Genomic DNA, 15432 nt, shown 5'->3' with positions numbered 1-15432 from the left:
AATATAAAAAATTATATCTGGTCTCTGAAATCATTTTTGGTTTCACTGTATATCCTTCGGTTATTTTCACACTTACTAAAATGTGTACATAAAATTATTGAACTTTAACGATATCTGCAATACATTTATGTTGGTTCTGTTCTGTTTACCCTGGGGGGTCATCGCTGCTCTCCCTGCTCTTATCCATGCTATGTTGCATGGATGCACAGGGAGTTCTTGCCCAGAACAGAACCATACCGCCAATCCAAACTGTATGCTAATTGTTAATCATCTTTGACATATTGATAGTGGTCCTGACAGAAATAGCATAATGTTATTGAATCTTATGAATCTTACAGACCCGCTTGCGGGAAATGTGGATGTGGTTTGTATTCTTACAGGACATATACAGGAGTCCATTAGGAGCAAACAAAGATTTTTAGTGGAAGAGTATCTGAAATTATCTCAAGTTTGATTTCTGAACCTAACAGAACTGGACTGCTATAAAGCAGCAGTGGTTTCTCATATTATTTTCACATTAAGGCTCCTAAACACATTGGCATTCAGTCTGTGCATCCAATTACCTAATTTTGAGACTTCGCAGTAAATAAATAATGAGTGCAAAAACAAACAAGTCTTTAGGGGATTGCTGGACCCATGCTAGAAGGCATTTGCAGACTTGAGCAGAAACCCAACAGCGGTGAGACAACCATTACGCTGTGCAGCATAAACGCAAGCCCAGAGGGGCCTCATGGGTGAGGTGCAGACTGTCCAGAGGCCTATAACTTTCTTCTTGTGCACATGCAGGTGGCTAAGAGCAACATTTATATGCAGCATTACCATAGTGAGGCTGGCTTTCTGCATTAATGCACTACTGCTCTGCTCCCTTCCTACTAAAGCCCTGAATATATGAAGAAATTAATAAATAATAGCAGACTCAGCCCTGATTCGTGGGACCCCCTGACGAGCAATGATTATGTTTCCAGACCAGGAGGTGCAGTATTTTCTAAGTGGCTCCGTGCAGTTTGTGGCTGCTGATTAGCACAGATAACTGTGCAACTGAAATAAAAGACATAGGGAAAATTGTTATTTAGCAGAGAATTTCATCTGATTATTTGTAGTACCCTTATTACCGGCACTGCTCTCCTGATGTAATTTGGGCATAAATGCCTCGATCAAGGGCACAAAAGTGATCTCAATAATTCCAGTTTGCTCAGGCTAAGCAGACAAATTTGAGATGTACTGACAATCTCTGATCATGTACTTTACTGGCTTATATATCCAACTATGTCTATATGTCCAGTAGTTGGAAGAACCTGATGAAAACAAAGTATTACATGCCCTAAATTGCAAGAAAACTGAATAATAGGACAAATAGCTTCCAGTCACAGGTGTGTGGGAACAATAGGAAAAAAGGAGGAAAAAAACAGCAGTTGACGCTCTTGTCTAACAGGTGAGTGTAATCAAATGCACCTGATCTAAGTAATAAGCCAGATGCAATTAACAGGAATAATGAGGCATAAAAATGCATAATTGCACATGGTGATGATGGTGGGGGATGGCTCTGTATTTTACCCTTGGGTTCTCTGTTTCGCTCTGGTGAAACTTGGGCATTTATAATTGCATCTGATTCACAAAAAAACAAAAAAACAAAACAAGTTTTCTCATTCGCCTACCTCACAATTTGGAAAAAAACGGATCATTTTTATGAAGATATGGCAAGCTGGCTGTTGACACCAATTTTTAAAAATGAGTGGCAGGGGGCCTCTATGGGATGTAATGATGATTGAAAAGCTTTGATTGGCGATCACAGCTTCGGGACAGTTACGTCCTATGTCCTCTTTCAGAGTGCTGCAGACAATGGGCTGACCTTGAAAAATGCTAAATGTCTATTTAAAGAAGATGCCATTAAAACAAATCCTTTGGCAATACAGATTATAAGAACATATTTCAAGAGTGGAAGATTTTTAATTGCAAGGCTACCATGTGAAGACATCAAAGATTCATAGCCTTGTACACAGTAACTATACCAGAAGAAGAAAGCTGCTTTCACATATTGCAAAGGACAAAAAACAACAACAGTGCTCACTCAGAATAATATGCAAACAACATTTAACTGTTTACATAATTTAATAAAGCATTAAAACCACATAATTAGTTGTCTATATGCAGTTATTCGTTATTAATCCAAAAGCTGTATTTTTGTGAGCCAAAGCTAGATATTATTTAAGGAGAAAGAAATAGACTCACGGTCTCCATAGCAACGGAGAGGTCCCACGGTCAGCTTGGCCTCTGAGCTGGGTCGATTTGTGTCCCCGACAGCCACTTGGCTGACCGGTAAGTGGTCTTTATAAACCAGAAGCCCAGAATCTTCCCTCCTACCAAACAATTTAATTCAGAATACATTGTGAGAAATTTTATTTTTTTTCTGTATCATAGTACTAAACCTTAAGAATCTTAACTCTCCTTGTTGACAAGATCTTATGAAGTCATTAAAGCTTTAATACGCAAAATGTTTGTTTTCTCTCAAAAGCAGCCCTTTGACACTGATGACTAGCTGTTTAATTACAGCAATACAATTTGTTTAATCAGTGGAGAGACTCACTCCATGTATTTTGCGAACTTAATAAACATTAGTGAACGCAGACATACATAAACCTCACAGGTACATGCACTATGTGCGTGTTATTTTAATGCCACCATCTATCACGGTGCCAATGCAGCTGCAAAAGCCATTTAAATAATTATATATCGTAAACCTGTAGAGGAAAAAAAAACACCGTCAAACAATGTGGTTGGGAATGAAACGTGCTGCTTTGAAATCCAATGTCCTAATTTGTATCCATTATGCATGGTGGTTCAGTTTGCTTGGGGTTTATGACAAGTGGCGAGTGCATCGCAATAACCCGCTGTCCATCTGTGCATGGGCCATTAACACATATTACTGTGTTCAGCTAAACCAGCAACAGAAGCAGCAAAATTCTCTCGTTCCAACAGCCTAGCTGTATAAATATTCACAAAATGTATCCAAAACAAGAAGATGACGAGGAAATCCATCAGGAAAATACAAATTCTAATATGCTAATAAGATACAACCTTAAGTTTACCCTATGTTTACCTTAAGAATATAGTATTAAAAGATAATTTCCAAGCTCTTAGCATAATGAAACTTGTGCAAACAAACACAATGTACTTTATACAAACACAAACACAGAGTTACCCAGGGGCACATAAAGTCTGTTTGGTTATTACTTTCCACCAATCCATCCAATACACTTCCTGTGGAGCGCCAATGCTGGCAAATATCTAATAGTCTATAGCTGTTCCAAAACCAAGTGAGCTGCCTTCTAAGGGGCCATTCACACAGAATGTGTTTTTGCAGGGCTGTCGAACCACTGTGTCATGTTAGAGATGCTGCAAACAAAAGTGCATTGGTCAAACACATTTGTCTAGAGCATGTTTACAAAGAAAAACAATGGAAAGGAAACGCAGTGAAATACAAAATAAGGCTGCAATCTAACTCGCACAGACCCTTTTAAGTGATCAATTTGACATGCTTTACATAGGCAACAACTCCACATGCCACAGAAATAGTGCTTGCAAGAGAGAACACAGCTTAATTGATTTCAGTACAGTCTGACATTAGCATGTTGCTAAGCTAATAGTGCAATACTCTGATATGTATAAAAATGTACAGGACAAGTAAACATTGGGCAGAACAATCCATTTTTAATTACACTAAACTATTTTTATCAATACTTTTCAGTATGAATGATTCAGTACTACAGTACATGTGAGCACTAATGGATTAGCTTGTTAGCATGGCCTAGATAATTCCTGCACTAATGTAGAGTTAATGTCTATTTTTTATTTTCCTATTTTTCGGGTGTACTAAAATATATTATATATATATATTTGAGTGTATTTTTTTCTTTTGCTTCTTATTCCATAACTTTCTCATAACTCTTTTTACTTTATCTTACATTACAATAGCCTGGTTTCCATTACAGATTTGCACAAATATTTTCTAAATGTTGATAAGAAAATATTGCGAAAGGATGACCAGTATTTGAAAAATAATGTGTGTTTTGAACATTAAAGCATGTCAGCATATTCTGTTACACCAAATACACAAAATAAAGCATCATATGACCCCTTTAACTGATGTTATGCGACTATTTGAAAGTATCTGGCCAAGTAGGTTGAAATACATGAATATTATTTTACCTTTTCCACCAGCACCACTTTTGCAGAGGTTTCTCTTTTCCAAAAGATTGAAAAATAATGTGTTTTTTGAACATTAAAGCATGTCAACATATTCTGTTACACCAAATACACAAAATAATGATCTTTAAAAAAGCATCATATGACCCCTTTAAGGCCTGTTCATACCAAGGACGATAACTAAAGGTAACGATAAAGATATAGTTCTAAAATCCGTTCTCAATATTGTAGAATAACAGAGTCCACACCACAGCTATAACGATAAAGGCACAGAGAAACGATATCGTTGGAATCACTTTCAGAACAATTTTTTCCCAGCAGACGAATGATAAAAACATTGACAGCCAATCAGAATCAACCCTGATATATCAAGCTCGAGAATTTAAAGCGGCAGACGAGTGAGCATTTAGAATGAACAGACAATATCGTTCGCTGGTGTGGATGCTAATATCTTTATCTTTATAGTTATCCTTCTTGGTGTGAACAGGGCTTTGGAGAGCTTTCCATTTCGAGCATAATATTTGCCACGGCTTCTAGAAGCCCTTCTCCCTCATATCTGCTTCAAGGTCTTGATGACTTGTGGATTTTTTTTGTTGTTGTTTAGAATCCAGTATTAATAATTATTTGATATTTTATGAATTTAATAAAGAACTCTGTCTCATCTTCTGTCCAAACACACTGTGCCATCTTTAAAAAATGTTCAAGTAACTTTACATACACTAGGTGACCTGTAAATAAGAAAAACTGTTTCGATTGCAGTTTTGCAAAATATTCCTCTTTTTCGAATTGCCTGAAAAACCACCTCATGAATTTGTTTTTTTTTGTGATATATGGGATTTTTTTTGCGCAACTTTCATGTTTCTATTAGGCGTATTTTCAATTCGCACTTACGGATAATGGAAATTCAGCTAATGTTTCTTATTAATATTATTTATTTATTGTATTTTTACTGTCATTGTTGGTACTTTGCAGCAAAGATGTTTCTTATTCTGATTCAGATTAGACACACAGTGGGCAAAAACGTGTATTCTGTTTAATTCATTTGACACATTGCTAATGTTTCATTATAGTATAGTAGATGTTTCACTTGTGCCTAATTTTGTTTTGTATGGCTCATTGAAACATGAAATAGATTATTTCCCTTGACTACTTTATTTACATTACAACAGTGTTATTTTAGAATTATTTATCTACTACTATAGCATTTATTAATATTTTGAATTAGCTTTTATTTTTATGGTTAAAGATTTCATTTTAAAGTTTTATTAATTTTATGTGGTTTTGTCTTTTTTATGACATATATAATAGAATAGCTATATAATATTTCTATATAGCTTTAATCCATTTTCATTTCAGTTTTTGTTTTAGAACTTCAACGTTATTTCAGTTAGTTGCCAAGTTTTAATATTTATATACTATATACAAACGGAAGGTGGAGGAGCGCAAGGTCTCTAACATCCACCAGCTCCGTGATGTCATCATGGAGGAGTGGAAGAGGACTCCAGTGGCAACCTGTGAAGCTCTGGTGAACTCCATGCCCAAGAGGGTTAAGGCAGTGCTGGAAAATAATGGTGGCCACACAAAATATTGACACTTTGGGCCCAATTTGGACATTTTCATTTAGGGGTGTGCTCACTTTTGTGGCCAGCGGTTTAGACATTAATGGCTGTGTGTTGAGTTATTTTGAGGGGACAGCAAATTTACACCGTTATACAAGCTGTACACTCACTACTTTACATTGTAGCAAAGTGTCATTTCTTCAGTGTTGTCACATGAAAAGATATAATAAAATATTTACAAAAATGTGAGGGGTGTACTCACTTCTGTGAGATACTGTATATATATATGTAAATATAAAATGTATATAAAATGCCTTTGGGCATTCTTGTGGTGCCATTAGCCAATCAGTTTTGTTGTGATGTTATGATGTTGCAGATGCAGTGTTTACTTGTATCTGAAATTGTACTGCTCAACTGATTGGTTCAAAAAACAACTGTGCACAGATGAAAATGCTGTGATAATGGTAATACTAGCAGACTTTCTCTCTTCTTCTCTTTTCAAATCTAAGATGGAGTTTGTGGTGTTAAGGTGGATTGTTTATCTCTCTGCTCTTTAACAGCTGACTGGCATTACCAGCTACCCATTAGAAAGGATGTAAATGAATGTGTCTCAAAGCAATACACACACACACATGCATTACAGACAATTCTATCAGAGTGTCTGACGAATGACCTCATTCCCCTCTTCTGCAATATCGCCCACAGCTCTCTTTAGTAATAAAGCCACCGAACACACCAGCCTGAGCTTTTGTTGATAGAAATATCAGGGTTGGCTCTACTTAAACTACTTTATCAGCACAATCTGTTTGCCATTTGCACAAGCGCTGAGGTCGAGACAACTGCGTCACGCAGCAGACACTGGTGTTTAATGAATACACAGAGACAATAAGGCAGATGGGAACATGACATGCTTGTCTCTCATAAGTTTGATAGGTGGACTGAGAAGGTCAGTAACTCGCAAATAGCAACTTAGTCCAAAGCTCATAATTATCTACTGGCTTTGATGATTGCCATTGAAACGGCATATTGCTAATCAGATAATGTGTGGCTTACCACTGCTTCTGGTCGGCGTCACAGTTGCAGTAGTATTTGGAGTCGGTGCAGTTGCGCTCAATGCCACATGCACATTTCTGAATGCCCGGCACAGAGCCGCCCCAGTAAAAGTGCTTCTCGTTACCACGGCCGACCCACCATGTGTAAGGCGTCCCATCTGCAAACACATAAAAGACAGGGAAAGCACACCATTTACATTCATTATGTCTTCATTTTAACATATTAAACATAGTAAGTGAAACATTATGTTAATAAGAAGACTATATCTATCTATCTATCTATCTATCTATCTTCCGTCCATCCATCCATTCATCCACCAACCCGTTGTTCTACCATTCTATCATCCATCCATCCATCCATCCATCCATCATTTTAACATTCCATCCATCCTTCCATCGATTTAATGTGTAATCCATCCATCCATCCATCCATAATTTGAATGTTTCATCCATCCATTCATTCACCATTCAATATCATCCATCCATTGTTCCCCATCCAACCATCCATCCATAAATTCCAAATGAATTCCAAGAAATCTTTGTCCATGGATGACTCTTAACATTAGCCAATAACTGCATGTAAGAGAGACTACAGATTAAATAAATAAATAATACCACAAACATGTTTAGATCCAGCATAACCAGCACAGAATTGAATCAGTTTAAATATAAAAGGCTTGCAGTTTCAAAGTTGAGTAAAAAGGATGTAAACATGGTCAAGTAAGCCTTTTGAGTCAAGGACAATTTTGTTTAAATATATCTATTTTGTTCTTAAAAGGCTGCCTTATACATAAATAGCACACACCAAAAAAAGGCAACCATCCTTTTTACAAATCTACCACATTTACATGTATGCATTCGGCAAATCCTTTTATCCAAAGTAAATTTTAAAAAGTTAACCGCAAAGTTATTTTTTTAAACCATTTCATGCATTCCATGGGAATTGAACCTATGACCTTGCCATTGCTAGTGCCATTCTCTCTACTGTTTGAACATCAGCACAGCTACAGAATCCAACACAGAACTGAATCTCTGAACAGCTGTATGACGGCTGCTTATAACCTGCAGACAACAGTAATTACAGTGCTTGAGATTTGAAGAGTACTTTACGGTCTAGCCCACAGATACGAGTACTAATTCCCTCCATGTGTAAAGACACAACACGTTCAAAAGGATTAACACTTGGCTCTTTGGGAGCATGCATGGAGCTCTAGGGGCTGCTGGACTGCCATTCTCAAGCGCTGATGTGCCTGCAAATGCCCACATCTGCATGCACAGAGGGAAGCAAGACAATCCAAACATAGTGTAGAGCTAACAAGTGCACTAGAGGCATACATACACACAAGCTTGTGACTACAGCGCACACACGTATGCATGCGTACACACACGTATGCAGAAACCGAACCACACAAACACACACTGTCTCTCATGGCAGAACAATAGTTTCCCCAATTTACTTCATTAACCTGCAGAGAGATGAATTGCAGATGGATGCTGCAACTGTTTGAAAATCATTGGAACTTCACAATCACTGAGTTGAAACACTATTTCAGCAGATGACACACTGTTGGCTGCTGTCGTCATATATGCAAGAGCCTAATTACTTAAAACAAGCTTGATTCCGCAAGGCAGCTCCAGGGGAAATACGTGTAAAATGTGCTGTGTGATAGAGCTCTGTGCAAATGCTTGATGTGTGACTGCATCCCAAGATTTACATTAAAATAGAAAATGTGCTTTACTGTGGCAGAGTAAATCTAGTCAACGAAATTATTGATGAAAATCTTTGTTGAAAAATGGTTCTAGATTTCACGAAATGGAAAGAGGCACATGCTATTTAAAATTTAATTTATTCCAACTAAAAGATACTGTTGATAAAAATACCAAGAGAAAAAGACATTAACAATACAAAAATGTAGATAGAACTGCTTCAGAAATCAATTGTATAATAATAAATACAAATAACAGAAAGTTAATAACATTCTCTGAAGCTGTAACTTCTGAAAAGTTTACTCAATATTTAGTAAATAATATATGCTATTACTTCAGACTCATGTTGTATCTTGTTTATGCTGTTACATTTTTAATACTATGTTCAGAACATCTCAAAAATGAAAATCTGGTCAAAGTTTGGTCTTTTTGACAGTTTGACATCTTTTCATTGACTAAGGTATTATTTGTTGGCATGAATTATACACCATTTAGGTTTAAGTGTATGCACATGACAAAAAGGAAATATTTTAAAAATAGGATTAAATGTAATTAAAAAAATTTAATGTAAAGGACATTTATTGTAAGACAAAAAATATTTGTTGACAAAGGGTTTTTGGTTTATGTAAAGCAAAAAAGGACACATCATGATGTTGTTTAAATGACTCCAATTAAAACGTACAAAAAAAAAAAAGATATTAATACAAACAAGTACACACAATAGATTCAGAATGTGTTCAAATAAATCACAAAACAATAAGACAAAAAAAAAGTGTTACACAGGCTCTTAAAACTGTCAACTTACTTTTGTTGACTAAAATTATGTAATTTCACTCTAAATGAATATCTATTGCATGAACAAATACTGACAAAATTTTTTGTGTAACAAAAACAAATCAGTGTGGGATAAATCTGTGATACTGATTTACCCCTCGTCTCCACAGATTTCAACGAAACAATCCCAAAATGAGCAAAGGATAAAATGTATCCACAGTTCGAGCAGACAGTCCCATCAGCTCAAAGACTTTCATCTCCACCACACTTAATTAGTAGCAAAGACTCCTGCTATTCCACTATGGAGCCGAGAATAAAGACCAGCACATTTCAGCCTCAGCCGACAGGGCTGACATTTACAGGAGGGACCCACACATGGAGACTGCAGGCAGGAAGCCAACCTCCCCGAGTGACCGAAGAGATGCCAAGCAGCAGCCAGACAGAGAGAACGAGTATGAACGACAAGAAAAATGAACAAACAACAGAAGAAAAAACCCATCATTGCTGTGATGGACAGACATTATGACAGATGGTGAGTGGTCTCTGACACACACCGTATAGCTGGTACTTGTGAAATGCCGTTGAACCGGGAATGCTGGGATTGATGCAGGTGCATAAGAAACATGGGCAAAAGACACATGTGTGCACGCCTTACCTGGCCTTCCGGGGGTCTGTGGTGATTTGCAGTATGAAGTCTATGCCTCATTAAACTCTAGGGCCAATAGAGTTTGCTTCACCAGTGTTATCTGCATGGACTGCTTCCTGTTTCCCTCACCTCAGCTCACACCAGGCTCAATCAATCACTCCATTCACTCTTGGCTGGAAACACAGCCGCCGGGCCAGACTAATTTAACAGGGAGATGGAGCTCTTTTTGTGCTCCTGCTGGGTTCTGAAACTGAGTTGATCATCCATTTGTAACCCAAACTCAATGATCGTTAAACAGGTGTAAACAAGATTGGCAACTCCAGACTCTCAGAAAAGGCTGCAAGCTCAGTAAGTATAAAGATTGCCAGGATCTGATTTACGAACATCCTGTGTCTTGGGCCTCTGTGGAATTCGGCTCCTCGTGTTTCAACTGTTCTTTATCAAATCTTACATTGTCTGATTCGGTCTGATACCCTACAATAGATAGTTTTGAATTTAAGCAAACATAATTAAAACTATGAACTCAATGTGAACCAACAAGTGTATTCCTTAAAGATGGTATCAGTCACTCCTCAGTATGCACTTTTAATATTGTTAAAAAGAGTGGTAACACTTTAGTGTAGAGACCTATTTTCACTATTAACTAGCTGCTTATAAGCATGCCTATTATTAACATATTGGCTGTTTATTAGTACTTATAAAGCACATATTCTACATGACCATATTCTACATCCCTACTCCTACCCAATACCTTAACCTTAATAACTGTTAACAAACAGCAATTTAGTAGTTTACTGAGGCAAAAGTTGAAGCTGATGGTTTGTTAATAGCAAGAATCGGACCTTAAAATAAAGTGTGACCAAAAGGTTTAATATTTATGAATTAGATTATAAACTTATCCTTTTCGTTGGGAGTGCAGTGCACTGACTGGCTCTGATATTTGATTGATTTCGTCGCGTTGCATAGCCATGTCGCGTCTGATGTAGACGGACAAATTGCTTGTTGCGTTTGTGTGATGGGTGTCTGAGGCTGGAATCGAACTTGGGTCAACTGAACTGCCTCTTTTACCACTGAGCTATGGTGAATGACAAATAACAGATGGACCCAAGGATGACTGAACAAAAAGTGCTTTACTGAGGAGTCCAAGTTCAAAAGTACAACAAAAAGGAAGCCGTGCTTCCACAGAAAAAATACAAGAAACAAAAGATGAGCAAAAGGCAAGTCCAAAACCACAACAGACTTAGCTTTCTTGGCGAGGATAACACATGCATAGTAGGCTCAAGACTGAACACAACTGAAAGAAAGAGGCATGCTTAAATAGGCAAACACAAACAAGGTAATGACCCACAGGTGGGAGGAATCAAGTCCTAATGAGTAGTAATACAATGAATTCTACAGAAGCTAGGGCCACCTAGTGGCTGGGAGAGTCATTACACGGCATAAGTGTCAGTGCCAGCTAATGGTTGGGAGAGTCATTACAAGTCAGCACCAACTAGAGGCTGGGAGAGTCATTACAAGCTGGAGCCTTACAGTTTGGTATGGACATGGTGTAATAGTTATTTTTGTAGCCAAGACTTTATGCTGTAACTAACTTTCAAAAACCAACTAACCCTGAGAAAATATTTATTTGTCTAAAAATTGTGACAACTAGTCCCAGCGCCCCCTATATACAGTATGGGTTTACAGTCTATGTTTGATATTCACCTTGATCAAACTGCAGTGAGAATATCCCATATCACTTCCTCCATAACGATAAGCTGGAGGTTAATTTGATTTTTGTGACAAACGAAAGCAAGGAAAAAGAAACTAACCAACAACAACAGCTGTTTAGGGAAAACACTAAAAGAATTGGTCTCGTTTGTGAGATTCGTACTGTATTTGCATGCATATGGCTCCCCAATGAGCCTGATGTGCCTTGAGAGCTGTTTTATAAATGAAACTTCAAATTCTATTTCAACGCCAACATTTCCAACACTTTCTCTCTCTCCCTTTCTTTCTTCCCCCAATCAACAGAATCCTGGCACAAATATTTCAATCCCTCCCAGAAAAATCGATCGGCGAGACACAAATCTCATTTCCATCGTATCTAGTTCTTCTTGCCTGGGACCCACATTACGCCATCCCTTTCGAATTTGCAGCTCTTTGTCACTTCAAAGGACACGTCCCTCCATCTTTATCAGTCCTGTCTCCTCTAAGGTCCCCTCGTGCCTCGTCCCATTTTATCTAAGTGATGCAAAAAAGAGTGACGTCTTTCTTCCACCCTTTCATGTGAGAAGGAAAGCCCTGCCGCCACATGTAAATGCTGGGATCTTGGCTCGACACATCAGGACCTTGAATGACAGCTTAATTTTCCTGTCAGGAGGATCACAGTGTGAGAGCCAGCTCTTCAGAGCCAGAACGTCTGTTCACGTCGCTGTCCATTGCGAAACACCTGTCCGCCTTTCCTGGGAGAAAGTCTGACATGATAGCCAGGAAGAGGAGCTCATCAGACCAACCTAAATTGGGAGAGCACTGCTTTCCTCCTGAAAAAAAAGAGGCAGCCCCCACATTGAAACCTGGCACTGATCGAAAATTCATCTCATCATCAGTCTGGCTGAGGAGCTTCTCTCTGGAGGACATGGACGGCTCTTTTCACAAGTTGGGGAGATTACTGTTGCATAATGATTCGCTGACAGTACAACCCACTGTGTAGAATGAACCCCAGTGGGAGCCTGGTATTGATCGGCACTCTCTCTTTCCTTAAATAGAGAATGGCTTGATAAATGGGTCTTATCGAGCTTATCTGTTACGGTAGGTGCGAGGAGACACATGCTGATGGATGCTTTTCAATGAAATATAGAGGAATTAGTAGAGCACAGACTTACATGCTGATGTCTCTGGTGACTAAATGTGCACAAAACATCATCATAATGTGTACAGGGTGATACCGACAAAAATCTTGAGATGGAGGGAGCTGTGGCCCGGTGAGTCGCAAAGCTCCATTGTGAAAGATCTGTCGCACATTTAATCTTGATTCAGTCCCTCACGCTTCTACATGTAGATTCATGTTCTGTCTTTAATACGAAGGAAAAAGCAATAAAAATGACAAAGTTAACAGGTAAACACCTAATATCCATTATTACAGATATAGTTCACCCAAAAATGAAAATTCTGTCATCATTTGACTCACCCTCATGTCGTTCCAAACCTGTATGATTTTCTTTCTTCTGTGAAAAGTAGGGCCCTATGATTTCCGTGATGCAGAATATGCAGACGAAACCACAGAATCCAGTCATAAAAATGGAATTTACAGCATAACACGGAATGTCACAGAATTCGCCAAATTTTGGATGAATAAATCAAAAGTAGGTCACTACACTTAAATTAATACAGGATACGGATTAGTGTCTGTGAATATTAAGCCACAAAAATACTATTTAAATATGAATCCTGCATGTTGTGCGTATCTCTGTGTGAATGAATGACGCAGACACACTGTATTGTTTACTACATACATACTAAAGCGCACACGACGCTTGATGTGTTTTCAGCCTCTGCCGCCTCAATATATGACTAGATGAACACAATCTCTAGAACTGCTATGAGAGTCACTTCATGAGCATTTTACCATTTCTTTTGATAAAGGTCTTCACAGTAACCCGTCAAAATAAAAGTTTAACTTGAAGAAACTGTGACAGAAATACAGTATATTACTTAATTTAATGATAGTATTACTACTAATAAAATTATTAAAACATTATTTTTAAGGAATATTTACCATAAGAAAATATTTACCAGAATTTATTTACAATAAAAATGTAAATACACAACACAGTGTTTCTGAATAAATAAATAAATAAATAAAATAATTATCTTTTTTTTTTAAATCAATTAATTAGAGATGCTTCTTTTACGAAATTTTACGAAACCATTAAAATGGAATCCAGAAAATGGATGAAAAAAATTAACTGAATTTGGTAAAAAATTAAATTGAATTTGAGAAAAAATTAAAACATATTTCATGATTTGGTTTCTTGATTTCAATTAATTAGACATGCTTTTTGATTAATATTTTTTAATGATAGAATTATGAATAACAATAACCTTCCATTCTCAGAAAGTCATTAAGGTATCAGTTAGCATGTGATTTGCTATCATTTGTAAGACTTCAATATTGCAAAGCACATTTCTGCCAGATATTCCTCAGTCTCCCCTGTTTGTTCCTAGCCTGCCCTGAGGTATTTCTCTCCCTTCTCTCTTTTATCACAGGAGTGAGATGCTGTTCTGTCAGACAAAACTCCCTTAACAATATCTCTATTGATCCAGCTGCCAATCTGACACCGTTTCTATTTGACTTTGTCCGGCTTAAAGCGAGACCAGAGAGTGATTTACACTCTAGCAGTTTGCACTAGCCAAGCCTCCATCATTTCTCAGTCTAATGGAGGTAATTGGACATCCAGAGACAGGTAATGCAGAAGATATGGCATCATTAGCTTCCTTGTTTCCCTCCAGATAACACAAAATATCCAGCCATATCCATTAGTCATTAAAAAAATCCTCTGGGCTGATATGGCAGGCAAGAGATAACAGGCCAAAACATGTTTCACAACTGCCAAGCAGGGGTGAGAAGGGTCACTGGTCCAAACTACAATCATGTGCTGTGTACAGCTGCCAGAGTTTAGAGAGGTGAAGATATTGTGCTCGTCATGGATTTATGCATGTTTCTTAAACTACAAAAACTTTTTAGAACACTTCAAACTAGTTCCGCTGTCTGCTAACAATGCACTGTAAACCCGAACAGTACTACTAACTTATAAAGATTAAGAACACTGCAATTAAAGTCTGTTAAATCATTGATGCAACTTATAACAATTGCATTTTCTGAACGAGGAATTTAGTTTTATTTTTGTGTGGCTCAACAGTTTTGAGTAAACTCTTCTATATAAATTATTATTTTTAAGTAACTTGACTATACTTCTACATTTTGTTCTACAATATAAACTGCACACACTCACAGCCTAAACCTTCTTATCTAGCTACTTATTAAAAACATACGTTTTCAAAAATGAATATAACTGCTTCAAAATTTGTATTTTGGGTATGGATGTGTGTAATTTACGTTGTACAACAAAACGTAAAAGTATCGTCAAGTTATGTTTACCACAGGCTTTATTTTAATTGAAAAACTCCATAGGAAAATCTAGAAGGAACCCACGGTGACTCTTCCGGGTTTCCACAAAAATTGAGTATTCTGAACTTATCGGGTTTTACAGTGTGTCCAATGATAGACAAATATCTCAAATTATGTGTTGTACACTGTGTTGTACACTGAACACTTCTCATTTGTCTTGCTAAGGCTATTTTGGTCACACTTTATTTTAAGATCCTATTCTCGCTATTAACAAACCCTTAACTATGACTTTTACCTCAATAAACTACTATTTTGCTGCTTATTAAGAGTTAGTAAGGTAGTTGTTAAGTTTAGGTATTGTGTAGGATTAGGGATGTAAAA

General features: G+C 37.3%; 1 protein-coding gene across 1 annotated transcript in view; it reads right to left on the bottom strand.

Annotated features, from left to right (window-relative positions):
- LOC107686721 (contactin-associated protein-like 2) overlaps positions 1-15432 on the bottom strand; it is a 401917-nt gene that overhangs the window by 81699 nt on the left and 304786 nt on the right. Inside the window, exons 15-16 of the mRNA XM_016483827.1 lie at positions 6816-6972; positions 2230-2357 (exon numbers count right to left, since the gene is read on the bottom strand). Of these exons, the coding sequence (XP_016339313.1) occupies positions 2230-2357; positions 6816-6972 (285 nt within the window). The remainder of the gene's footprint in view (positions 1-2229; positions 2358-6815; positions 6973-15432) is intronic.

Source organism: Sinocyclocheilus anshuiensis, unplaced genomic scaffold (genome assembly GCF_001515605.1).
Source record: "Sinocyclocheilus anshuiensis isolate Anshui unplaced genomic scaffold, SAMN03320099.WGS_v1.1 scaffold990, whole genome shotgun sequence".
Lineage (NCBI taxonomy): Eukaryota > Metazoa > Chordata > Actinopteri > Cypriniformes > Cyprinidae > Sinocyclocheilus > Sinocyclocheilus anshuiensis.
This window is presented reverse-complemented; position numbering and strand designations above follow the sequence as displayed.